At 39.7% G+C, this 27281-nt stretch overlaps 2 protein-coding genes across 2 annotated transcripts in view; one reads left to right on the top strand and one right to left on the bottom strand.

Moving 5' to 3' along the window:
• BZW2 (basic leucine zipper and W2 domains 2) overlaps positions 1-2867 on the bottom strand; it is a 54248-nt gene extending 51381 nt beyond the window's left edge. Inside the window, exon 1 of the mRNA XM_041466174.1 lies at positions 2739-2867. The gene's annotated coding sequence lies outside the window, so the exon portion shown is untranslated. The remainder of the gene's footprint in view (positions 1-2738) is intronic.
• A 177-nt stretch (positions 2868-3044) lies between these two features.
• Positions 3045-27167, top strand: ANKMY2 (ankyrin repeat and MYND domain containing 2). The gene is made up of 10 exons (XM_041466175.1): positions 3045-3278; positions 6463-6527; positions 14296-14434; positions 16226-16324; positions 18327-18487; positions 19612-19826; positions 20977-21112; positions 22849-22977; positions 23381-23522; positions 25670-27167. The coding sequence occupies exons 1-10, from the start codon at positions 3068-3070 to the stop codon at positions 25891-25893; spliced, it is 1521 nt and encodes a 506-aa protein (XP_041322109.1). The 5' UTR covers positions 3045-3067; the 3' UTR covers positions 25894-27167.
• The last annotated feature ends 114 nt before the right edge of the window (positions 27168-27281 follow it).

Below are 27281 nucleotides of genomic sequence, written 5' to 3'. Positions count from 1 at the left end.
GAACTATGCATACTTGTTTGACCTATTATTTCATTTTCCCTTAAGACACAATGGAGTGGGTCAGACAGGTTTCTGACCCTGCCAGGCCCAGGCACTGAAAGCCACTATGGGATCTCTGACCCCTGCAGGGTACACGCCCAGAATTCAGGCAACGCTCCAAAACAGAAGTAAAGGTAGGTCCTTTGAGAGAGAACAGAAACCAGTTCAGCATTTCCTCTCCCTCTCTTCCATGTCCAATGACTGAGAGTTTCATGGCACACTCTCCAAGTCATAGGGCAGGCTCTTCTCCCCAGACTGTCCCAAGAGAAAGGTTATTGCTCTGTACATTCTCCCAAAATGAATGTTACTTAATTAAAGAAATCCTTGTTATCTTCTTGCATGAATCTCACCCCTGAAAATTGCACATGGGCCCTTAAGATCACCTACACATTGGTAACAACAGCTATCACAAACCTCCATGAGCACACCTCCATGCAGTAAAACTAGCAAACTGCTGGGGAAAAATGTCACCACTGGTTCCTGCTTCACAAATCACAAGTACCAGATGAATCACCTGATGAGGAAATAGGGAATTTTTAATCTGTAAACATATAATATAAAATCGAGAAAATATTCTGGATCCCAGTGAGGTTAACATTTCCTTCTCCCCCTGTAATAACCAAAATATAAATTATTAATTACCAAGCAGTAATGCACATATCTTAAATATGTGAAACAAACAGATACAGCAGATAAAAGAAAATGCATGAAAGGGAAAGACACAAAGGCACAGAACCTACATTTTCATGTTCCAGTTCTCTGCTGAGACAATGACTCCCCACATTGCCTTAAAAAAATATCACTTGTTGCCTCCATGCTTCAAACTATGTTCATAAAATGGAGGCAATGCCACTTCCTCACACTCTCACAAGGATAATCTGAAGATTGTGAAATATCGGCATATTACAGGATTGAAGGTCACACAGAAGCCAGGTAAGAGTGAGAAACATGTTTTAACTAGCACTGAAAGTATTTTATTACCCTTGCAGATGGAACACTCCTGTAGCCTTAGTCACCAAGTGAGATCCAGTGAGGCTGCCAAGGAAAAAACTGTCTGTTCACTCAGTGAACAAGGGCACGATGGCAATAATGACATTCTCATATTAAATAAAAGGAATGTCATATGCACACTTTTCTGTGCTGAATGACAGTTTTTGTGTTTTTTTTGTTTTTTTTTAATGCAAAAGGAAGCTTGAAGGCTGTTATTTAATAGTGCCACAGAGATTATTGGGGCACTGTAGTACCACAGAATTTGTTCACAGCAGGTAAAATTCACACCCTGCAGTGAACCAACAAAAGACCACTTAAATCCTAATTTCAGCCCTCATGGCTGAGTCAGTGACATACTTCTGTCAGCACTACATGGGGATCGCTTTCTGGATCAGAATATTAAAAGCACTTGCGCTTCAACGGCATTGCCTTCAAGACATTTTTGGTTTCCCACAAAAAAAGTCAAGGGAATCTATTATAATCTGAAGTCCAAATCACTCTCTTGTTTACACTAGTAAGTAAACTTACTTTACTTACAAATAAAACTAGATGGTGGTACACTCCTGTATTTCCATGATTTTAAAATTATGGCAACGTACACAATTTGGCTGTTTAGTTAAAATAAAACTGTATCACATTTTGGTTTTTTTACCCGAATAGTTGCAAAAATACACTATATTCAGAGAGCATGCTCGTCTATGAGAGAGATTTCACCATTTCTGCAAGTCAGTCAACAAGTCACCAACACGTATCAAAATAGAGAACACGATCAGTATTAGAAAGAGAAATTTAAAAATGTATTTAAATATTTCAATATGAGACCTGCAAGTACTAAGGAATGGAAAAATTCGGCTTGCTGATAAAGCCATGCCTTCAAAAATTAGTTACAGGAAAAAAAATGGGTTCCTTAAAAAGAAGAATACAAAAAAAATATACATTTAAGAGTAGGGCAAAAGAGAGTAAAAGTCAACCAGGGTCTTGCTCTTTTCTCTGGTATAAACACAGGCAAAAATCAAAGATGGTAAACCTCAGTCTCTGTCCCTTGGAGGGAATCAGCAGGATCGTTCCCGTGCCTACCGAGCTTCCGCTGGAATAGTGGAAAGTTGGATCTGTAACAAAGATTATTTTTCCACCAACAGTTTAATTTTAGAAAGGCGCCAACAAAAGGCACTGCTCTGAACACCCTGAGCGCGCTCCTTCCCCTCCCGATCCATCAGCTTCCTCCTGGAGACACGATGCCGTGGCACGACCACGGCTCCATTCGGCCGCTTTAGCCGAACAAAACGCTCTTCCTGCCTAGAAAAAATAAAACAACAAAAAGCCCAACCACCCAACCAGCCGATGCCATAAAAAGGCAGGAAAGCAGGAGCACGGAAGGAAGGGCCGGCGCGCACAAGAGCCCGCACCGCCGCCCTCCCGCAGCGGACCCGGCGCCGCCGGTGCTCCGCAAACCCGCGAACGGCGGCATTCCGAACCCGGGCTCGAGCACCCACACCGGGGCTGTGACGCCGCCGCCCGCCCTGCCCCGCCANTGCGCCCCCCCCCCCCGCCCTCCCCCGCCATGGCCGCCGCGCCCGCCCGCCCGCCCGCCCGGCCGGAGCTGCCCCACAGCAGCCGCCGTCGGCTGGGCAGCGCGGCAGCGCGGCCGCGGGGCTCCGGCGGGGCTCCGGCACGGCTCCCGCCCGGCGCTCTCCCCATCCCGGCCGCACCTGTCGGGTGGTTGCGCGGTCCGGGGCGGGGAGGGCGAGCGAGCGCGACGGCAGCAGCAACGGCGGGAGACAATGGAGGAGTGAAGGACGGACACATTGACACACGGGCGCCTCCGCCCGCCCGCACCACTCCCGGCACCTCCCCGGGAGGGAGAAACGAAGGAGCCGCGGAGAAGCCAAAAAGGGGAGACAAAAGAAAAGAGTAACGCATTTCTAAACTTGAAAACAAGGGATAAAAGCGGACAGGCTCCTTCTCTCCGACAGTACCGTGTGGGAAACTGGCAGAGGGCGAGAGGCTGGCACGCAGTGACCCCCATCCCTGGGCAGCAATGGTTCGCCCCGCAGTCGGCCCCGGCAGGGCGGGGCTGCGGGCGGAAGGCTCCGAGAGGAGCGGGGCGGTGCCGGTGCCGCGGGCGGGGGCGCTTGGAGCGCCGTCCCGGGCTGATTCCGCCTTACCCTGCGCGGGGGCTGCGATGGCTCCCCCCAGGAAAGGCGACCTGAGCGCGGAGGAGAAGGACTTGCTGGCAGTGATCGCCACAGGTGAGCCCTCCCGGCCCTCGCCGCTCGCGGCCCCGGGCCGCAGCTCCCACGGGCCCCGCCGGCCGTGCCCCGGGAGGGATTTCGTGTCCCCGCACGTTGGGGGCGGCGGGTGAGGCGCCGTTACCGGCCGCTCGCCGCGGGCTCCCCTCGCCCCCGGCCGCGCTCCTCCGGTCACGGCGCTGAGGGCCGCCTGCCTTCCCGCCCCGCCTTCGGGCCGTCACCCTTCTCCGTGCCGGGGAGAGCGGCTCTTCCCGTGCGAGAGCCGCCCTTCCCTCCCGGGCAGGCCCGCGTCACCCAGGGAGTGCGGTGGGGGCGCGGTGCGGTGCAGTGGGGCTGGGGAAGCTCAGCTGGGCGGGTCTAACTCTGCCAAGGAAAGCTTGCATCTTATTGGCAATGTCTGTTTATATTTGCCCAATTACTGGTGTTAATGTCAGCTGCCAAAAAAAAAAAAAAAAAAGTTTTTTTGGGGGTAATCCAGTCTTCTAATGTGTTGTAAGGTTTTTCCCATGTGCTGTTGCCAGACCATGGCATCTTTGCAGGCATGTTATTCTCCCATTGCCAGCACTTGAGCTTGTTTGGGGTGTTGTGCACCTCTTATCTCTTATAATGTTCTATTTTACTATTCCTTATTCTATGTTATATTGTCCTCTTAGAGAGAGGAGAGGGGATCAATGTCAAGGTGAAGGAAGGGTGTCAAGATGATAGAGCCAGGCACTTCCTAGTGGTGCCAAGCAACAGGACATGAGGCAATGGGCAGAAACTGATGCACAGAAAATTCCACTTGCATAAGAGGAAGGACTTCTTTACTATGTAGTTGACTATGCACTGGAACAGATTAACCAGGGAAGTTGTGGAGTCTCCCTCACTGGAGATACTCAGGAACTGTCTGGATGCAATTCTGTGCAATGTGCTCTAGGATGAACCTGCTTGAGCAGGGAGGTTGGAGCAGATAACCAGACTGCTGTGGTCCCTTCTAACCTGACCCATTCTGTGATTTTGCATTTCATGTGAGTGTCACAGTTTCATTGCACTGTCTGTCATGCATGCTTATTGCCAGGGGAACTTTAACTCATTTGAGTTTCCTCGTCCAGCAACGTGAATTTCATAACCCCAACTAAGTAGTTACCCTCCAACTGGTATTTTGAAAATCATGAGCAGCATTCATTAGTTGGAGGCAAACTACAAACACCTTGTGTTCTATGTATTTCTATATGTAGTTTCCAGGCAATTTGAACCCATGAAAGTTTTACTGCAGTTTTGGTCCTTCACTCTCAGTTGTATTAAAATGTTCCTCTGTGTCAGAGACACAAGCGTAAGACAGCAGTGAATTTATTGTGGACCAGAACCAGTTTGATTGACTCACTTTAATAAGAGTTTCAGACCTTGGTCTTGCAGAAACCTCTGTCTGACTTACCTGATGCTTCTGATTAGGGTCATGGGATAATTCAGGTTGGAAGAGGCCTCAGGAGGTCTCTAGGCCAACCTCCTGCTCAAAACACATCAGCTGTGAGGTCAGATGTGATTGCTCAGGGCTTTATCCCATCAGGCCTTGAAAACTTCCAAGGAGGAGGGCTGACAGTGTCTCTGGGCAATCTCTTTGCCTTACTGGGTTCGTAGTGAAAATGTTTTTCCTTGTCTCCAGTCTGAAGCTTCCTTTCATTTCAGCTTCTACCTGTTATCTCTTGGCTTCCTACCGTGCCATCAGGAGCCTGCTTCGAACTTTTAGCTCTGGCCAGTTCTAGAAGTCTGACTGCCATCAGTTTAGTGTCTTGTTTGAAAATCCTTCAAATACAGAACTCTGAGTTTGTAAATGCAACTTTGCTTTGCTTGTGTTAAAATTTACTTGAAGGTCACCCCTTGAAGACTTTCTCTTACTGATGTTTGTTCTTTGGCTGGGATATTCTTCTGGAAACTGATCCAGTTCTTAAGAAGCTTCTAAGATGTTTAGAATATATGTATGTCTGGGGGACTGATGATTTCCCTGACTGTCAGTCAGGAGTCTGTATTAAGTGTGTGAGATGACTCAGGTGATTGTCTTTTTTTCCTGAAATTAATGAATTGAAAGAAAAACAGTAAAAGCCCATGTAGTGTAGTTAAACTACACCAAATAAATAAGATAAATTATTTCTAGTGCTTCAGTGGGATTTCTTTAGCCAAAACTGAAGTTGCAAGAGCTGTTTTGCTGAAAAAATTGCTGGATGACTTCTGAAAGAGTGAAGATAAACATGAAAATAATTAAAATAAGTGCTTATTTTTATTAAGCACATCACTGCTGAAAGAGCGTTGCTGATGATTGAATCAGTAATTAGAAGTTTCTGTTAATTTGCAATAATATTCTCTGAACTCAGACTCTTGGAATGTTCTTTTATTTCTTTGTGCCTGTAGAACCTGTGTTGGCAATATCTGAATAGTTCTCCAGTGGGCTTTAAATCAGGTTCTTAGACCTGTGGCTTAGCCAAAAGGATTTTGGTAATGAATTGAAAACTAGTAGGACAGTAGAATTGAAAAACAGGTATAGCCTGTTTTTCCTGGCACATTTTTTTTCAGACTTCACTCTACTTATGTGTTTGGCAATTTTTAGAAATGTCAACGATCAAGCTACCTGGGTCCTTGTCCTTTCTCTCTCTATTCTCTATTACCAAAAGCAAATTCATTCCACTCCTGTGAATGTGTTACGTTGCAAATTTCAAACAGAAACAGGAAAAATGATGTGAGTAAAGGATAAGGCATGTGTCATTCAAAGCAATAAGTCTTTAAAGTGAGGTAATTTCTTTTTTTGGGAATGTATACAGCTCTTTTAGACAAAAGATATGAAAGCACAAAATGTGTTAAAATACTCAGCATCGTGATCCTCATTTGGAGCTGTTCATGTGCTGTTTGAGTGTCCCATTCTTGTGTGTGTAGGTCAGTTACTTCACAAAGAATGGATGTTTCTTTGTAGTTCATGCTTTCCAACTGCTCTTTGATGTTGAGTTGTTGGCTTTTAGCTTCTAGAACATAACACTGTTCATTCATAAGCTTCTTCACTAAGTGCAATTAATTTATTGGTGGTTACTCTACATCCCATGCAGTTAACATACAAAGATTTTGATTCTAATGAGAAACTGAAATGACCATTTTCCTCCAGATTCTCAGTTTATTTTATTTCTCACCCCATTTTCTCTCTGTGTCTTTTTATTTAAAGGAAACACCGAGGAGGCTGGAAGGCTCCTGGGGAGCAAGAATGTCCGAGTCAATTGCCTGGATGAGGTATTGCAAAACTGTGCAGGCATTAGGCTGAGTTTAATAGGGAAAATGCTAGGTCTGAAGGCCTTCATGATAAATAACATTTGTTTAATAGCAATTGCTGTAGCCCTGAAAATCAGAGTTACTCTCAAGATATTTCCAGCCTGCAGCTAAATAATGAACCTTTGAAGAGTTCTTACTGTTTCTTAAAGGAAGTTTAAAGATTAATGTTACTTAAAGTACTACACTGTATTTTGTCTGAAGTTCCAGCCTCAGCTTTGTCTGTAAGGTAAGATAAATGCTGCAGCAAAACACATGGGGGTGCTCCCTGACTTCTTGTCACCTTCACAAGCAGTAGTCCCTCTGCTTAGTCCATCTGTGGCAGACACAGCACCTGTCCCCATCCCATGCTTGGGTCTCACAAACATATTTGGAGGATGAGTAGCTCGAACAGAAATGGAACCACAGCCTTCTATACAGGTGGGTGTGGTAAACATGTAGAGGATTAAATCCTGACGTGCTACCTGAAGATGGGAATAAGTTTGTGGAGGAAGGAACCTTATGTGATGTTCATGTTTCCTCTTCTTTTTCTTTTTAAAATGTTTGTCTAAAGCATGCAACATTAATATGAAATGTAACATGCAAGCAAAACTAATTCCCCATCATGCATGTTAAATCTATGTATAATTTATCCATTTAAATGCTAAATTTGTGGTTTTTTCACAGCTTTATAATTTCATAGGAATCACTGGGAAATTCTGGCAGGATGTCTAATTCAGCCTCTGGCTCAAAGCATCTTCAGCTCCAGGGTCAGATGAGATTGCCCTGAGTTTTGACCTGTCTGGCCTTGTAAGTCTCTAAGGATGGAGACTGTCCAATATTTCTGGTCAACTTGTTCTACTCTTTTACTATGATTTTGGTGGAAAAGTGTTTCACTTATATCTGAATCTCGGCTCAGGCTCAGTGTCTTGTCACTCTTGCCCTCCTACCATAAGTGAAGAGTTTGTCTTGTCAGTGGTCTCCCTGTCAGCTCTGGCAGGCTGCTGTTGGGTCCCACAAAAGCCATTTCTTCTCCAGACTGTGCAAGCCCAGCTCCTGCAGCCTGTCTTCACTGCCCAGGTTCCTACCGTGTAGTGGTGGTACTCCATTGATTTTGTTGCAGTTTATCCATGTCTTTATTGCACTGGAAGGCTCAAAATGGGACAGGGTATATTGTAGATGTGGTCTCCTGAATAGAGAAAAATTGCCACCACTTCTACCAGGTATCTTCATGGGATATTGTTAGCCTTTTTTTCTGCCAACAGATCCATTTTCTGATTGTTCCTAAGTAGAATACTAAACCTGAATTTCTGTTGTATGAATTTCAACAAGTTTCTGTAAAACTAGTCAAACTAAGTTTTACAGTGAACTTTAGGAACCCAAGACACAATATAAATGTGCTTGCAAGTGTGCTTTATTGTATGGACATCAAAAGGTTTTCCTTAAGTGTGATTGCTGAAGCCATGCTGAATGATGGCAGGTTTGTTGCAGTATTAGTGCAACATCCAGGATTAGTGTTGAGAGAATGTGGCTTATTCAAAGAAACCATATCTGAGTTATGCCTCAGGCTATTGTAGAAGAAATAGTATTAACAGTATTTACCTAAGGCTCACATCTGACTAAATGCACATAAGGCCCATAAAACTTTAAAAGTTTATGCAATGGACTTCTTGCAGACTTTTTTTACCTCCAAGAGTGGTGTGTAATCATGCATATTAAACAGGAGAGGGTTCAGGTTTCTTTAGGTTTCTTAAATCCATCAGCTATGTGAGTCTTACATTTTCGCTCCAATGTGTTATTCTAATATCTATACATAAGTAAGAGTGTGTGAAATCCCAGTTAAACATCAGCTTCATGTGTTACTCACTGTTGCCACAACTGGAGACTGCTCTCAGTGCATCAGGTCTTTTTTTTTTTTTTTTTTGCTGTTGCCTTAGTTGCTTATCTTGACATTCACATTTACATTACTATTGTTACTTATTTTGTTACTGTTAAGAAGTAAGGAAGCCCTGAAGATGGAATGCTTAGATATTAAAGTGGGAGCTCAATTCAGTCAGGAGCTCATTTCCATCCTTGAAAACTTTTTTACATGAGAGAATCCACAGAATGAGCACAGGTTTAATGTAATTCTGTCTTCTAGCTGTGGTACAGCAAGCATGCAGTCACAATTTAATGATTTCGGGCTGAAGAACACACAGCATCAGAAGCAGGTTGTTATATAGTGCACTTCCTAATTTAAAAAGAACCCACACATAATCTGTTCCTTTCATTTTTGGTTTGACTGTATATTCTAACTGCTTGGATCCACTTTCTTGTAGATTAGAAACTACTAACAGTCAGCTATCTTTTCTCTATGTACCTTTAAACAAGGACCAAGTCACAGTTTAACATCTTCCAGATGCAGTGACCTTTAAAGTCTTGCCTAAAGTTATGTTTCTGCAGCAAGTGAGCTATAATAGTGGCTCTTTTTCAAATCTTTTCCAGTTGTTTTGGCTTCTTTCTTTAGAAATGTACATACGGGCTGGACGCAGCATTTCAGCATTGCTTCTGCTGTTGGTACATGCATTTAAAAATAAAAAAATACTTCTCAAAGTCTATTTGCTTTTCCTGCCCTTGTTCCAAGACTCCCTCATACCCTTCACCTCCTGCTGTCTGCTGAACTCTGCTGGGAGTGTCAGCACAGAGTAAGATCCCTTCACTCAAGTGAGTTTCCCAGATGCCCATCTTCAGGAGGTTGGAGATATCCAGCAGATACAGTCCTGGTTTTTCTCAGAACCCTTTCTGACCAAATCAATTGTTTTGTTGTGTCTTAATCACTGTCTTTATGAAAACAAGTGCAATGGCTTTTCGGCAAAACTGGTGTTTAACAGTTTGGTGACTTTAAAACTTCAGGGACATTTAAGTTCAGCTGTTCTCAAGCATTGGGACAAATAGATGGGCTGTAGTAATGGATGTAAAATAACAAATATATTTAACTTAAACGCACACTACATTGGGACAAATAGATGGGCTGTAGTAATGGATGTAAAATAAAAACAAATATATTTAACTTAAACACACACTGCTTAGTCATTTTTTAATGGAGTGTTGATAATTTGGAAACTTAGTATGGGAGAAAGTGTTCAGAACTTTTCTTTCCCCTGAGAGCACAGAGCTTGTAAATATTGTGACTTTGTCAGCACTTTGCTGACTTGAACTCCATCTGCAGCATGTGGCTAAAATATTTCAGATTGTTATAGAAAGGCAGGCTCAAGCACTTGGGCTTTCCAGCTGTGGAAGTTTCCTCCAGTCACGTTGGTAGTTAAGGTTGCAAAGGAGTACTGTAGTACTATATCCCCTGTTTTCTGCAGATGAAGCCAACAGACTTGACCTGAAAAGTACATAATTTTCTCTGTTTGAAATAACTGTAAGGTTGTTAATAATCTTCTTACATATAGAACTATCATCTGGCATTAGCAACATTACTTTTTTCCTCTAGTTTGGTAATACATCATTTAGAAGCAGTCCACTTCTCTATTCTACAGAACTGAGCACTTCCTGGGAATGACAGCAGCAGCCTGCTTATTCATGGCTGAGATGTGTGTAGCTTCACTCATACTGAGTATGTTCAGTGGAGGGTTCCTCAGGTAATCTGTCTTGCTATACTAGTGTGAAAATGCTATGCTAGCAGAAAATGCCAGATCCTTGGCCTTTGTTGAGGAGGAAGGGTTTTGTCTTTTGATGTTTTTTACATAATACTTCAAAATACACAAACCAAAGAAAATTCCACTGCTAGTTAGAATGATCTGGTTTCAATTCAGGTTGCTGATTGATGTAGACTTTAACTTTTCATCACTGCAGATGAACTGAAAGATCATCAGAGGAATCTAATGTGTTACATATGTGAAACCAACAGCTGAGCAGGATGACTATAAAGGAGAACTATAGCTGTGATTGACACTTACTGAACAGTATTTCATATTCTAATTAGTCCATACTTAGCTACAGCTAAAATTATTTGTGCATGTAGCTGTTGACCTCCTTCCAAATCCTGCTTTTAGGAAATTTAAGATGTATAAGAGCAATCTTATTCAAAAGCTTGAAGGGCGAAATTTCTAGAAGCTTTCATCTAGTGAAGAGTCAAGTTGTATTTCTAGACTAACAGCATTCGGTACAAGAGAGTTGCTTTTGAAGAGATACATCAACATTTCTGCCCTGTAGCACCTGTTCTTTTTATATCATTTTTAGCAGTGTCCCAAATAAAAGTAAAAGCCAAACCCAGAGTTATGTGTTTTGTTTATAATTTTCTGACTTGAACTGTTGCCTGAACCTACAGGGTAAAATAAGACACTATTTTTGTGTTAATATGGGGCTGCATTCCTCATTGGAGCAATGATTCCAATTCTCCCTGGAGAAGGGAGAGATGGATGCCTTAATATTGCTGGCATACAAGTGTCTACAGCAGTTTTTCAGCTAGGGTTTTGATAGCCCTTTCACTTTCCTTTTTTTTTTTTACTTTTCCCACTCTATTTAAATAGCTGGTACTCGCATGTGCAGTGCCTTACTGTACTTCAGTACCTGCTGAGGGACTGCTCCAGTGTAATCCAGCCTGTATGCCACATCTTGACAAGGTTCCATGGTTGAGAAGAAGGGGTGACATGAGCATGGGAATGTTGGGAGCACTTGGATTGTGCTTTTCACTTGAGTAACGCAGGTTTATGTGGCTACTTCAGTGGTGAATTGTCATCCTCTTAGTCACAAAACAGTATACATGTGATGTCTGTGCTCTTACACAGTCAGCATGAGCGTTTAAATGTTCACAAAATGGAGAGGTTTTGTGCCAAATATGCATATGTCGCTGGAGTGGGAGATATTGTGTATTTTTTGTTTGTTTGTTTGTTTGTTTGTCCCACTTGTTCCCTAGCTGTCCTGTGTTTCCCCATTCTTCTGTTGGTGAAGGTTGAGCAGGAGTTTTGTTGGAAACTTCCTTTGTAGGTCCTAGGAGGCAGAAGGTTGCTTTTCCATTTTATTATCTTCATAAATTTGTTTTTATTCATCCTGTTCAAGCACACCTAAGCTGGATGCTGAGAGACTGATCTGCTTTCTTCTTCCTTTGTGCTGGAGGTGGAGTCCCACCCCTCCCTGGTTCTGGTACTCATCTGCCTGCCCCTCCACTGACCCCACAGTTCGTTGTTTGGGGTTTTTTTAGTCAATTGACTTCCCCACCATGGTAGCAGTTCTTGGAATCCCATTCCTCAGTCTGCTTTTGGACTATTTTCAACAGGAGGAACAGGGAAGATGGTCTGTAATGGCTGGGCTGGCTGTGCCAAGAGCCCTGTTGTGCCAGGGAGGCCCTGTTGGTTGGTGAGCTGGAGAACCCAGTCAAGAGAAGTGCCAGCTAATTATTTTAGAGGCACTTAAAATGCCTCTAAAATTGCCTCACCAGCAAACTCTGTTCCTCTTGAATGGTGAGGCATACAGGAAATACTTGCAACCCTGCAGAAGAGAAGTTACCATGTAACATACCTACAAAAAAAAAGAAAGCTGGGAAGGATTCACTTTTATCCTGGGGAATAAGATTAAAAAGCTCGTTTTTTTGGTCAGAAGAATGTTGCATGGTAACAGCTAGAAAAAGGATCCTTCATCTGATGTTTCATAGTGGAACAAAAATTTGTTTCATCTGTATGCTTAGTAAGCCATGTGCAAGTTTTGTCTTTTAAGTTCATTGTATTGACAATCCACATGTCATCTGTGAGAAAATAGACTGTTGCTGGACCTGTATTTGACATTCAGGCTGAGAAAAGTATTTGCAATCAATCCGGTTTCAGTGTAGGGACATAATACAGGATACCAAGCATTTCCAGATACATTTGTGTCTAGCCTGACCCTCTTTTGTTTGCTGTGAATGTGAAAAACTGATATGAATGTGACTTTAAATCCAGTTTTATAGCAACCATCTGATATTTTCTGCCTGATCCACACCACAGCCTGATGCTTCCAAAATTAAATCAAAGGATTTAAAAAAAAACAGTTTTCTGGGAGGAGAGGATAAAACAAACCCAGTTCTTTACTTTGTCATATAATCTTCAGGTCTTAATTGGAACAACTGACTTTCAAGATAAAACCAAACTTAAAAGTAATTGTTTTCTAAAAGTTCTCCCATCGAAAACCGTGCTGTGTTTATATTCCCTTACTTTAGTACCTTTCTGTGCTGCTAAAGGAGACAAATCCCTACTGTGACTCCAGACTAGGATTGGCCTGTAAAGTTACTTTTGATCTAACATCATGAAATGTAATATGAAATGAAATGTATTTTATATAGTGGGACAGAAAGTCTTTATTCAACATTTGAGACACCCCAAATGAAATCTAGAAAAAGCAGTCTGTTTCATAGTCATGAAGTAATAGTAATTTTGTTTCTTCAATGGCAGTTTATATTGCAGTTTACCAAAATTTGTGGGTTACTAAAATATAATGCATCAAGTAAGCACTTTCTATTATTTTCAGTTAGGATGGAGAGTAATGAAACTGTAATACTTTAAAATTATTATACTTGTAACTTTTCCAATTTCTCTCACCTTTAGAATTTTTTTTAAATTATATTGGTAAAATTAACTTACTTGGGTTTCACTCAATCATAAATTGAAACAAGAAATACATTAAGGCTCAAACTGACAATTACATTGTTTCAGAGTATCAGATTACCAGGTATTTACAGAGCTGCAGTAATGTACACAAATATACTCAAGCCCACAGCCTTGACTGGCAAAGAAAGGAACAGAATACCATTTTCCTTTTCTTGAGGGACAAACTAAAGCACTCTCCCTGGTATGCAGTGTTGGTGAGTGTTCTTGGACAGTTAAAGTGCCTTGGCTGATAATGTGAATCCTGACCTGATGTTAAGTGAAAATAAACAGCATATTGGAAAAAGCATACTGTATTTTGAAAATGGAATGTCATGCAATTTTATCAACCAGCAGCATGCTTCTCCCTGCCCTTGAAGAGAGATAGAGAGAGAGCCTACACTAACAGTTCACCCTAGTTCTAAAAATTTCCTCTGGGGTTTGCCCAACTTTACCTTTATAATCACGCCTCAGTCCTCCCATGCTGAAGAGAATCCTTTTTGTACTGGGGCAGTTGATCAAACCATCCAGGATTGTTAAAGTCTGACAAGAGCTGTGTGTCTTTATGAGGGCTTTCAGGGCTCTTACTGATCATGGACACAGTGCCAAAAGGGTGGAGAAGTGGGAGAGAGGCAGATGGCAAAATTACCAGTAATCAAAACTAAAAATGAGCAAGATGGGTTTCAGAGACTGAAAATCTTTGTAATGTTTAAAACAACAGCAGCCTATTTCTAGTTTTCTTGCTGCTTATCATATAAGCCACAGCAGGTGAGAAAACAGTAACATAGGAAGCTAACAAGTTTTCTAAACCAAGCTTTTTCAACTAGCAGAAACATTAGTTGTCTTCAACACTAATGTCTTACATAAAAGGAGAATGATAAATTGACTGTAAATGGTTTTCATTTGTTAAACCATGCTCTGTTTTCAAATCTATAGCACAGCATAATAAGAAAACTGACATGGAAATCTGCTGCATGTTAGTAACCATATTTTTTCATTAAGGTTTTGTGAGGTTTTAGTAAATAAAATACTACATGCGGCTTTGGTAGTTATGTTGAATATGTATTGCCAAGTAAAAATGATCAGTGGTATGAAGATCAAGAGATGTAACATTCTTTTTTGTCTGCTTTTCTTCTCCTTTCTTTTGCCAGCATGGCATGACCCCTCTGATGCACGCAGCCTACAAAGGGAAGGTGGACATGTGCAGGTTGCTGTTGAGACACGGGGCTGATGTAAACTGCAATGAACATGAGCACGGATACACTGCCTTGATGTTTGCTGGACTTTCAGGTAACTTCTTACTAGACTCAGATCACTGATTTTTATGACATCAATGAGTACAATTTGCCATAAGTTAATAATTTAAAAGTAAGTGTTGACATGCTTTTATTGTTCAGGTTTGCTGTTATTTATGTGAGCCACGCAACTACGTCATGACCAGTAAATTCCTGGGGGCAGTGCAACAGGAGAGCCTCTGTTCAGGCTCATATTAAAATTGATTTTCTTCAGATTTTGAGGCATTCAGTCTACTTGTCCTGTACCTACTTTTTCCTGTTTGTTCGAGATCTCAACATTCACTTTCCTAGGATGGTTTTCTTGTGCAGTGGGACAGATTCTGTTTACTTAGACTGTGCTACACTGAAAATGATGCTGCACCAGTAACTTTTGGTAATATATGACACTTCTCAATCCAGTATTTTTCAAATTTTGTCTTTTTCCTACATTATTTTTCCAACAATCATGTGGGCTTTTAAAAATTTATTTCGCAAGTTTTAAAACCATGTTTTCCCAAAATAATTTTCACTCTTCTCTTACATTATTTTTTTTTTCATGAGAATGCTTATAGCTGTATATATCTCCTCCTGTCTCACGTGGTGGTTTGCAGTTTTCCTCTTGCTATTCTTTTCCCCTAATGGCTGGAACAGTAATTTCCTTGAGTGAGAAAAAGACACTACATTAAAACATTGTTCCTTCTGGAGAAAAGATTTGATTTGGGAATATTAGGTTATTTTAAGTATCTTTTTACTAGGCCACTTATGTTTTACCAAAAATGAGATTCTAGGGGAGTCAGGGTTCTTGGCAGGTAGAGTTTAAACTGCCTAAGTATTTAAAAAAAGGCATATGTATGTACGTGAACCTTAACTAGATAATCAGATTGTTTTTCAGCTGCAACTTGGGTAAAAAGATTTGTGAAATTCCAGTGTTCTGTGGTATTGAGCAATATCACAGCTGCAGCAGATAGATGAGAACCAACTCTTAGAGGCTGTTAAATGACTGCAGCTTTATATAAAATGCTGTATTTTTACCATTTTCTCACAGCTGAGCTTTTAGCCTGTCATCCTGAGTGTGAAAGCTTCTGAATGTTGACTTTTAGAGTCTAGTGTCTGTGAGCACAAAAGGTACATGAGCACTACTGATGCAGTGACTTTGTTTTTAAACATTCATTTTCATCCACCATCCCCTTTTTGTTATTCACTTTTCTGACTTAGCATGTGCACAAAAATGAATAAAGTAAGAATACCTTTGAAAGCAGAACCAGCAGGAGTGGTGACAAGTGTCCTTTTTTAGTCTCTGAAGGGCACCAATTAAGTAATCTAATCTTCCCATCAAATTTTATCTTCATTTTACTTGGTATTTAGCCCAGTCTGAACACCCAGTTCCCACTGTGGAGAAAGGAACAATCTGTTCTGTTCACGGTGTTCCTGCTACATCATAGTGCTGAATGTGTTTTTCTTCTTAGAATAGCAAATGTAGTTGAACTGTTAAACTAGATTAGTAGAATTTCCTTCTATACTGCTGCCCAGAGGGACCAACCTCTAGTGTAGCTACATGAGTATGCCTCCCATAAGCTCCATGGGAAGCTGAATGTGCATTACAGAGAGCAGAGTTACACCTATTGGAACTCTAAATAAGCACATCTTTCTCTTAATCCATGCTTAAAATAATGACATTAAGAGCATTCATTTTCCTCAGTGTTGTTCCTGGTCTTTAAGAAATTCAGTACATCTTTTTCTGAAGCATAGAGAATTACATGTTCTGATTTGTCCTTGCTCATTCCCCATATCTTTCCTGCAAATTCAGGAAACAAAGAAATCACCTGGATGATGTTAGAGGCTGGAGCAGAAACTGATGTTGTCAACTCCGTGGGAAGGACAGCTGCTCAGATGGCTGCTTTTGTGGGTAAGATGAAAATTATTATCATTTTCTAAACTCCTAAAGAAGTGGAGTGTTAGAGTCTGATGCTTTGTCTTGGAGATGCTTCTTGATGCTTTTTCTTTTCAATTACTTGTTCTGAACTGACATGTTGTTGAGCTTTGTTTTCCACATCTCATCATGTAAGAGTCAATTTGTGTCCTATTCCCATGTTTGATTTCCTAAAAACACAGGTGATCTTACCTGTGAGAACAGGTGCTACACAAGTGTGCAAGTTTTTGCAATGTCACTGCTTTGGAAACAGTAAGAGGAAGCTGGTTGCATTGGAGGGGTCCAAAGTGCAGCACCAAGTGCTAATTGGAGCTTCCCTTGTGGGAAGGGATGACTGTAGTTCCAGGAGTCAGGAACTCTGCTGAGCCTTGCAGCTGTGTGCTGGCAGCATGCCATCCCCTGCCCTTCTCCCTGGCTTCTGGGAGGGGGAGAGGTCTTGGAACCTCTTCTGAGGTAGTCACTACTTACTGAGCTGAGCTTCACTAGAATAAGGTAAAGATTTATCATTCCAGCATGCAGAATTATCCCTGGCAAAGCATGCAACAAGCTTTTTTGCTGTTGTTTCTTTTTTTTTTTCGGTCTTGTTTTTATAAACCCTTTTTAAATTTTTTACCCTTCTTTACAATACTAGGTTCCTGGCTTAGTGTGCCATTTCTTCTCTAGGAAGGAGAATTGATGAAATATTGTGTGGTTAAGTGGAGTCATTTCCAATGGCACAGCTATTGCTTCCCAAAAACAAGGACCTGTATTTTCTTTCAAACACAACCTTCTCATGGTGTTTGAATGCCTGAGAATTCCCTTTCAAGTCCTTTTGGTGTTCTGAATTCAAGGCTACCTTGCCATTTAGATTTACTTCCTTGAATAGTGATTTAGTGCTGTTTTAAAGAAGAAAAGGCTGACATTGCTCACTTGAGGTTTGAGCAGCAAAACCTTAACTGTTCATTTAAGTATCAGAGAAGTCTATTCCTATTAATTATCCTTTGGATTTGGAGTCTTTTCCAATGTGATGGTGTATGGAGTGAATAGGGAATATTATCTCCAAAATAATTTTTGAGAATTCTTGTTTAAAATCTCATCACATCACCAAGGTAGCATAAATATTTTCAGGCATACTGAGATACACTGCTCTCTAAAAGTCTGCACATTGGAATCTGTTCCTGTTCCTTTTTTATTCTTTGTCCAATCAACATTAATTCATCTGCCTGTGTGTAGGAAGTGAGGATACTTCTTCCCCTGTCATTTGTCTCACACTGTGCTCTATTAGCTCTGTCTCTTCTAAAACAGTGGAAGATTTTAAATGCTGGAATTTGGTTGGCTGTGTCTTCTACTGATTATAGGATTAGTGCCAAGACAAATCAATCAATTTAAAGAATGTGGTCCTGGACTAGAAAAGATAAGTTTTACTTTCCCTTTAGTCAAGTAATCCATTGTATTGTCAGATGTAGAGAACAAGAAGATGGTGTAACTTTTCTCATCTTGTTACTTTCATTACAGTCCTTTTATTTTTGGTAAACTTTAAGCATGTTCCATTCTTACAACTTCTCCCACTGCAGGTTAATACAGTAATACCTGCTTCAGGTCTGGAAACTTACAAGTTTCAATGCAAATGTCATTAATTTCAAAAGTACAAAATGGAAAAATCTTACCTTGAAAAATTATAGCAGCAGTATGAGACTATTGGTATAGTATAATCTGGGGGGAGAAATAACTGTTCTCTTAGTTGTGGCTTATCAGGGAAAGAGAATGGAGGAAGGGGACAGGTTATTCAAAATGAATTTTCATGAGGGCATTCCCTGCTGGGAGTCACAAGTTAATAGCACTTACTGAAGATTAAAGCTACATGCAAGAGAATGACAAGAGTTGCCTCTTTGTAGTGCAAAATATATCATGCAAAGCTCCTTTGCATATTAGATTTGGGTTTAGGTTTTTTTTTTTTGTAATTATTTCACTGGTGATTTTTTTTCTTGTGTGCCTTTAGGTCAACATGACTGTGTGACTGTCATCAACAACTTCTTTCCACGTGAAAGGCTGGACTACTATACTAAACCACAAGGCTTAGACAAAGAACCAAAACTACCAGTAAAATTAGCTGGGCCTCTGCATAAAATTATTACTACAACCAACATGCATCCTGTTAAGGTGGAGTAATACATAAATTGTATGTGTTTGTTGGTGTGGGAGCAGTTTCTTTGTGTCAGAAAGCATTCTGCTCCTCTGCAAGTTCATCTGAGATCAAAAGCATTATCTGCTAATTCAGCTACTTCTGAAAATGAGGAAGAAGCAGGCTCAACATTTAGATGTGATAAAAAATTATTTCAGTGTTTGTATACACCAGAATTTTGAACTTTAAGTACAGAGATTCTTACTTCCTATATCAGTAACCATAAATAGCTGTCTTTTTTGGCTTTATTTCTCAGCTCCACTTGAAGTGGAAACATGCAACAATTTCCTATCTTAACAAAATCTCATTGTTCTCTCAATGCTTTTCTCAGCATGTATCTTCCTACCTTCATCACTGGTTTGCCACAGTAACATCTACCACTGCTGCTGTTTCTAAAAGTATGTGCAAGAGAATGTTTATTTTACTTCCCAGGATATTACTGACAATAATGTCTTCTATGGTTTGCTGCTCCAGTGTAGTTCAGAAAAATGAATACAGCTAAATTCAAATACAAATTCCTTGGGTTTGCCAATCAAAGTCCAGAATTTGTTAACAGTTTCCAGCCAGGTATCTGCAGTACACAGAGACAGTAGTGCATCAGTGGCAGCTAACTGAGTGAGTGGAGCATACAGTTTCCTCTTAGAATATTTTATTGAGTGATTTACTAGGCTACAAGAAGTACTCCACAATTATGTGAGGTTGATGTGTTCTGTGAAACTGCTAAATCGTACAAGTCCTTAAACCATACAAGACTAGTGTTCAAAAGGAAAGAGATTTTAGTGTATAGTGTAGGTAGTTTCTATAACTTTCTTTAGAAGTAGTTTTGATTCTTCAGATTCTTATTCTAAAAAAACAAAACAAAACAAACTTTCTATTTTTAATACCAGTCTTAGTTGTAAATGTTTTCTTATATGGGAACTGTGAATTACAGTATATGGAATAAGAATGGTAAATAATGACTGGAAAAAGAGAGGGAAGACTGCATAAGAAGGAAGTAGAAGAATATCAGAAACTCCACTGAAATTTTAGCTACAATGAGCTATATAAGCTTTAATGCCAATGCACAAATCTTAACTGGATTACATTTTCTTCAATCTTCTAGATCGTGTTGCTGGTGAAAGAGAACCCTCTGTTGGCCGAAGTAGAAGCACTGCAGAAATGTTACAGGGTTCTGGATCTCATTTGTGAGAAATGCATGAAGCAGAAAGACATGAATGAAGTTCTTGCTATGAAAATGCACTACATCAGTTGCATCTTCCAGAAATGTATTACATTTTTAAAAGAGCGAGAGGATAAACTAGATGGGTTTATCAAAAGGTGAGTATTTCTACAGAGAGGTCTGAAAGCACATGTATGCCCTGGTGTTACAGATACCAGGAAAAGGACAACTGAAGGAACAAATTGAATTGGTTTGGATAAAGGCTATGGCAAATAACTTGTTAAATAATCCCAACTGCATTTACTTCATGGTGGCACTGTCTCCCTTTTTTCTGTGTCTGAAGTGACACTGTCCTTCCCTGGGTACGAAGGAATCATACCTAGAATTTCAGCTCTGTTGGAACTGGCTAGAACTTGGCATTTACGTATGCACCATGAAGCAGCAGACAGCAATGTGTGATTGAAAAAAAGGGGAGTGGTAGGCTTGAAAAAAGAACTTCTCAGTGTCCAGTATGGTTCATCTGGGAACATTTCTTGTGCCGTTTTGCTCTCCAGCAGTCATGCAGGTTGAGATTTTTTTTTTCAAAACACTTAAGCAAGTGAGAACTGCAAATCCCACAGACTCTGGATGAGACTTATCCTCTTAAATAACTTAGATCTTCAAAATCTACTGAGTTACAAACCTGATCTGCCTGATCTTACGTATCAAAGTGAGTGACCTGACTTTTAGAAGGATCACGTTCCCCATACACCCCTGTGGATTTTTACTGAAACCCTCTGTGAGACTGAAAATAAATTATGAAGTCAGCTTTCACATAATGAAATTGAATAGTTCATCAGTGATCCACATAAAAAAATAGTAGCCAAAGAGGTGTAAGGACTATAACATGTTCTTATAATAAAGTGGAATTTGTGTTTTAAGGTATTGTTCATTTATCAGTTTTTATTATTACAATGATCATTTTTAAGCAGTACAAAGCATTTTGATATTTTAGTCAGGTGTAGATAGTAGATGCTCTTTATAGGTATATAGTATACCTATAGATTATGATTTTTCTCTGTGGCTGAATTAGTAAGTCCTGGTTTCAGAGCATATGTTTATATATTGTGTATTTCGTAATGATTGTGCATTAGAATGAAAACACTTTCATTTGCATTTTAACATATGAACTTAACATATGAATTAAACAAATTTTTATGAATTCTTCTCTATAATCTGAAAGGGGACAAAGTATAGCATGCTGTATGTGTTTGTTCTTGAGTATTTACTATGTGATTTCTTATTTTACATGCATTTAAAAAAATTTAGCCTCTTGAAAGGAAGAGATAAAGATGGTTTCCCTGTGTATCAAGAGAAGCTAATTCGAGAAAGTATCCGAAAGTTTCCTTACTGTGAAGCCACGTTGCTCCAGCAGCTTGTGAGAAGTATTGCTCCTGTTGAAATAGTAAGTTTTTCCTGTCAAGAAAATTCTTTCTCAGTAACTTGCATAGTAAATCCAGATTGAGACATCTTTCTGTCCTCAGCTTCTGTAACATATTATATTAAGCAAAGGGTTTGATGTCCCTAAACTCTTTGGAGCTGTATTTTACATATTGCAGGAAAATGCTCTAAAGTACTTCAACTAGTATTCTTTTCATGTGCCCATAACAAATGCTGAAACACCTCAGCTTTTAAAGAAAACTGATGCAATTTTTTCTTGTCTCTGAGCTTTCTTTTCCTCCTCTGTTATGTCTGTTCAGTTTTTTTATGCCAGTTCACTTATTGAAATGGTAGGTTCAGATAAAAACGAACCTTAATTTGCACTCTGTTTTCACAATGTCTAAATTCAGTTTGAGGTTGAATAATTTCCTAGATTTAATGCATTCATTTGTTCTTTTGTACACAAGAAGTTGGTAGTACATGATGGTAGAAAAAGGAGAAACATTCAGTGGGGTTCCTTTTATCACAGAGAGGGAGAGGCAAGATGATGCAATGTGCAGCAAAATTTATATCTAAATTAGGAAATCAAAATTACAAGTTAAAAATCTAACCTCAGTTGTTCTCTTAGGTCTTTGGTAGCACACTCGTCATTTTAGGACTATTTATTGCTTCATAATAAATTTTACACAAGAGTTGCTGTTCTTTTTTAAGCATGTTCTCTCTGGTCTCTGAGAGCGAGATGTTGTACGCACAAACACTGGGGAATTGGAACAATCTTGTGACGTGTTTGGATTATTCAGAGCCAATTAAAAATAGCCTCCATCTTAAGTGGCTCCAGGTCTGCTAAAATGTCCTGAGGCTTAGTGCAATCTCTACTGTTTGCCTAAGCCTGGAAGATAAACACAATGTGAAAACATAAGCCGTTGTGATGCATTACAACTTGCTTTAGAGTAAACATTTTCCTTCCTGTTGCTTTTTTCTTAGGAGAGCCTGCAGTCTTTCATGCCTTTAAAGCAATGATGGTTTATTCCATTGGATTTCTGTCCATTATGCAGAGTTGGAAAGGAGGAGATATTAGAATTTTTATTTCTGTGGAAGCCTTTGACTTTTGTCATTGCCCAATTACTTGGATTCAGTCTGGGCATCTCAGTATTGTTGTAGTAGTTATGATTGTGCATGTTCCATGGTAGTCTGGCAGTTTAAGGAATTACTTGGAGCCAGAACAACTTGGCGTTTTTTCTTCAAATATTACCATCATTGCCCAAAAGAATAGTTTTAATGTATGGTTACCTAAACCTTACTGCTTGCATTGCATGGGAAGGATGCTGCAAATAACATCTAAATAGTAATGCAAATAATTGAAAATTTCAAGTTCTGACCATTTGGTCTGTAGCACCTGTGTGCACTGAGCACAACAGTGACAAATGAAACATTTTTTTTTGTGTGCCAGCCCAGAAACTGAGCTGCAAAAGTCTGCTGCATAGGATCTACAGATGTAAAGAACGTGAAGTTATTAATAACTTACAGAGGAAATACTACAGAAGCTCAGGGCTAAAGTTGCGTTCATATACAAAAGTTTATCTAAAGATAAATCTTAAGTTGTGCGTGTTAGTTGAAGTTCTGTGATTTGGTTTTATGTTTTTACTGCTGCAGCAGCTTCAGCGAGACCAGCACTTTTTTCGTCATTTCTGGTCTTGCCTTGCGCGTCCCTCTCTGCAGCAGTGCTGGCTTTTAATCTCATTACCACCTCTTGTCTTTCAGGGCTCTGACCCCACAGCTTTTTCTGTGCTTACACAAGCGATTACTGGCCAAGTGGGTTTTGTGGATGCTGAATTCTGTACAACTTGTGGGGGAAAGGGAGCAGACAAAAGATGCTCAGTATGCAAAATGGTAAGAATTAAAAAAAATAGTTGCACTGAGGTGCTGAGGATTTTGAATGCTTCCCTATTTACTGTGTAGACTTAGAAGGAATGGCATTCATGCCTGCACTGAAGACGTTCAAACATGTATTTCTGAGAAAGATGCCTGAAATTCACAAGTAGGAAGGAGTACTTGGATTTCCAAGTGTGTACTCTTAAGAATGAAGAAAGAGCAAAAATTCTGTATGTTTAGAGTTAATAAAAAACTGCTCTTTATAGATTCTTATATAGGTTAGAGTCACTCCATATAACCTTTAAAATTGCTTAAAAATAACATTAAGTGCTATACATAGGCATTTAACTTGCTGCCCTAAGAAATGGAAGGAAATTATTTTAGTACATGAAAATGAATTGGTAACTGTGATAAATTTCAGGTTATGTACTGTGACCAGAACTGCCAGAAAATACACTGGTTTACCCACAAAAAAGTCTGCAAGATCCTGAAGGAAATTCATGAGAAACAAGAACTAGAAGCTGCCAAAGAGAAAAGGAAACAAGAAAAGAAGCAGAAGAAAGGTTAGGATCTGTTGTTCCCTTGCTGAAACTAATGCTGTGTTAACTGCATCACAAAGAGCAATTTAACAGGTCTTAAAACTGTAACAGCTGAGGTTGGGAGAAAATCTTTGATGAAACGTAACAGCAAAGCTGAGTTTGTTGGGATTCTGGCCTTTAAATTTACAAACGCTGTATACTTTCCAAATGTGGTTTTTAATGATGCAGTTACACAGATTTCTACAATGGAAGCATTCTGATTTACACTGCACTGTTTCAAAATCCAGATCTTTAATCAAGCTAGTGCAGAACTTGAATGCTGCTCTATGTTTTGTTGGAGGTGCTAAGACAAGTTGGATAATAAGCAAGCAGCCTGCTCCTTCCACTTGCAGAGGTTAATGTAGATGTTAAATTTCCCATAATACTTCTCTTCATAACCACAGCATCAAGTTAATTGTGTTGTGTGCTTTGAATGTGAGGAAAGCAAGCAGTAGTCTTTAAACTGCTCATGGTGTTTTTCTGCCTTTGAGAAACAAGTAATTAAAACATAATAACCTAATAAACACTGTATTGCCCCTTCTCATGTTTCTCCAAGTGAAATAATAGGAAAGCAGGGCATGAAATCACTTTTTCTCTTTTACAACTTACTAGATCTCCCTTCCTTTGTTTTAAGGATTGTAGAAGTGCACTGCAGAAATCATGGTTGCCTTACAATGGTAATGTTGTTCACTTCAGCTGTACTCAAATGTTGTTCACTTCCTGTACTCAAAATGGCAGGATATAAATCAGTAATAAATCAGTAATAATTAAAGTTTTCGACAGTTTTCTCTGTTGATCCTGTTACAAGTGTTGCTGTTGCATGGGATCAGGATGATTGTGGAAGTTGGAGGCAAGCATGTTAGAAATTCCTGGATATATTGCATACCAGTGCAACAAAACATAATGAGCCATGAGCGGTGATGCCTCATGTGCTGTCCTTTTCAGAGGGAGAGGCAGGATCTTGGTGGATGGCTCTTCTCCCTTCCTGCCTAAAAAGGGAAGCTAACGTTTTTTCTTATGTTTCTCCTCCATTATCTACATGTTAATCTTCATTAACTGATTCAAGTAGACGGCCAGTACATTACAGACCTTATCCAATTATGCACTGTTAGTAAGACACTGAAGTCATCTGAGCTTCAGGTCACCTTGTGAGTGGTGTTGTATCAGAGCATTTCATATCAACAGCTGTTTTGTTTCAGAAAGTTAGTAATGCCCCCTACAAATCCTGTACATCAGGAAAGTAATAATTAAAAAAACAAATGCAACAGCTGCAACTACAAGCAAACTCAAGAATTTAAATGTTTCTGCTATGCAGGGATGAGTGTCAAGAAAGTCCACGTTTCAGCCTGTGCTGAAGGCTCTTAGCTCAGACCTTGGCAGGGCTTTGCAGGGTTGAGGCTTGCTAGCTGGGACTGGTTTTGGCTGGCTATCAATCACAAGAGAACAATAAACCAAGATATAACTACTTCTCCCAATTAGGCTTTCCCCTCCTTTTCAGAAGTCCTAGCATGCAAGCCCTACTTAGTAGAATCAGGTGAAAAAAGTTATTTAACAACTACTCTTTTCTTAGAAAACAGTGCTTGAAGAGTAAAGGTGCAGTAGCTTAGTCTGTTCCATGTAGTCAAGTTACAAATTTTAGGATGACTCATTTCAACCAAAGTTCATTGTTTTTAAGTACTTAATTTCTTCAGTCTATTTTATGCAGAAATGCTTCCTATGTAGTTGTGTCCATGGCTTTTTGATTTAAAACAAACCCCACCTGTACTCAGCGTTTAACTGGCTTGCAGCCACTCTTTGAAAAGCTGGTGATAAGAATAGTGTCAATAAAGCATGTTTGAATTGAAAGTTAAAATAACTATAGTATCCTACTCTGCTCCTCTCTATAATTAAAAAAAAAAAAGTCTGGCAAAAGTGGAAGATAAATTAATGAGAGCTAGAGTTAGTTCCAGTGTAACCTTATACCAACTTAAGCAAAGCCTTAGCATTTTGAGTTTTTTCAATGAAGATTTTCTAAATAAATCACTTCTGTAATTGATACAAAGTATCCTAGTGTTACTGTTTTTCAACAATAAAAATGTTTGCTTGCAGAGGAGTTCAGTGTTTATTAATTGTGTGATTTCTCTTTTGTTTAGATGAAATGCAGCTAGTAGAGGGTAGTTCTACAAGTGAACAACAGTCAGATCCTGGTCCAGATCCTACAAAAAATGTGGATCCAAATCATCCTACTGATGGAACAGAAGAACCTGAATTTACCAAAGAGATGGAGGCACTAGCCCTGCAACCTGACAGTCCACTGGAGAGTGAAACTGCCTTAGATGACATTGATCTTCAAAAAATTCAAGATTCTGAGGAGTAAGAAGAGGGTAGGAAGGGACTGAGAGTTCTCAAGGGTACTGAAGAATTTTTTATGCTGACCATGTCTGAGTTCTTGGAGCATGGCTTATGCAATACTTCTTTTAAAAGACAGAATGTCTCTGTTCATCAAGAGATAGAATATTGGCTACTTTGTCTGTAAATACTCCAGGTTTTGTTGTAAATTGTCAAGATAGGTGTTTATTATCTGCTACAAATTAGTGGCATAGATCCATCTGTATGTATACCAATAAGCCTAGTGAAACTCCGAGTTTCTGTGGTTAATGAACCACATAGTGAAAAATGAACAGCATTTGATTTGGATTATTCATGTTTTCCAAACTTAAAACTTACTTTAATTGTAATTTAAATTTTTTTTCCTGCAAGTACATAGACCTGTTGTTAAAAGCACTGAAAGGCCAACTGTTAAATTGCTTTTTTTTTCAGCACTTTATGAAGCTTTACCTGAAGGAATTCAGCAGCAATTAAGTTTCTGAAGATACTCATCTGAACTCTCAGTTTTACATGACATTACTGTAAATATTTTTGACTAGTGAGAGCACAAAAATAATGTCTATTTTGTGGCAACTGTAGTAAATTAAACTGCTGTTTCAGGTGTCTCAAGCTGATGGTGAAATGTGTATTTCACTATTGGTTTGGTCAGAAATATTCAAAAGTCTAATGAAGGGAAGACCAGAATGACTCAAAATATTTTGACTGACAAGAATAATGCATTCTGAATTTTTCAGGTAAAGATGCCGTAGAGCACAGTGGGATGTTGCTTATGAATTATTTCATAAACAAAAAATGCTTAGTATTTTTCATGCTGAAGTGGTCACAGTCAATTAGATGAGAAAGTTCATGTGTGCATTGATACAACTGTGATTTCACTTCGGCTTTCAACTAAATACCAGATCCAGAAAACGGCTTCCCTCAACTTTGTTTTTCACTCAGATTTATTTCTGTGTCTCATGAAATCAATGGGAATGCCACAACTGAAAATATCACTTGCTGCATAAGGATGGCAGAATTGGAGACTGTCTTATTGTCAGCTGAATCAGTGGTGTTTTAAACAAGGCAGAGGAGTAAGGACCATCCTCGAAACAGAGAGAACACTATTAATTTTTTTACTATTTAATATGTGGAAAGTTTTTGTTTAATATTCTCAAAACTGTAAGAGTGAGGATACATAAATCCACCTGTGCAGGGAATGTACCTGTGTTTTAATTTCAAGGATTAGTAGATTGTGAAGAATAAAGGGAATTTTTTTAAAAGAAAGGGGCTATGTGGCAATTGTGTTTCCTGCGTCTGTGACATTGTGACATTCTCGTGTGACATGCAGGGGACTCCTGTAGCTTGAGTGTACAAATTTAACTTCATGACAATTGGCAG

This window comes from Pyrgilauda ruficollis, unplaced genomic scaffold (genome assembly GCF_017590135.1).
Source record: "Pyrgilauda ruficollis isolate IOZ18807 unplaced genomic scaffold, ASM1759013v1 scaffold2, whole genome shotgun sequence".
NCBI classification, from domain to species: domain Eukaryota; kingdom Metazoa; phylum Chordata; class Aves; order Passeriformes; family Passeridae; genus Pyrgilauda; species Pyrgilauda ruficollis.
This window is presented reverse-complemented; position numbering and strand designations above follow the sequence as displayed.

What these genes read in the sequence shown, in the direction of transcription:
- ANKMY2 (XM_041466175.1), top strand. Translation starts at nt 3,068, where the DNA reads ATGGTTCGCCCCGCAGTCGGCCCCGGCAGGGCGGGGCTGCGGGCGGAA. An exon ending in GTATTGCTCCTGTTGAAATA is followed by an intron (nt 21,113 to 22,848) that starts GTAAGTTTTTCC and finishes CTTGTCTTTCAG; the next exon opens with GGCTCTGACCCCACAGCTTT. An exon ending in GATGCTCAGTATGCAAAATG is followed by an intron (nt 22,978 to 23,380) that starts GTAAGAATTAAA and finishes GATAAATTTCAG; the next exon opens with GTTATGTACTGTGACCAGAA.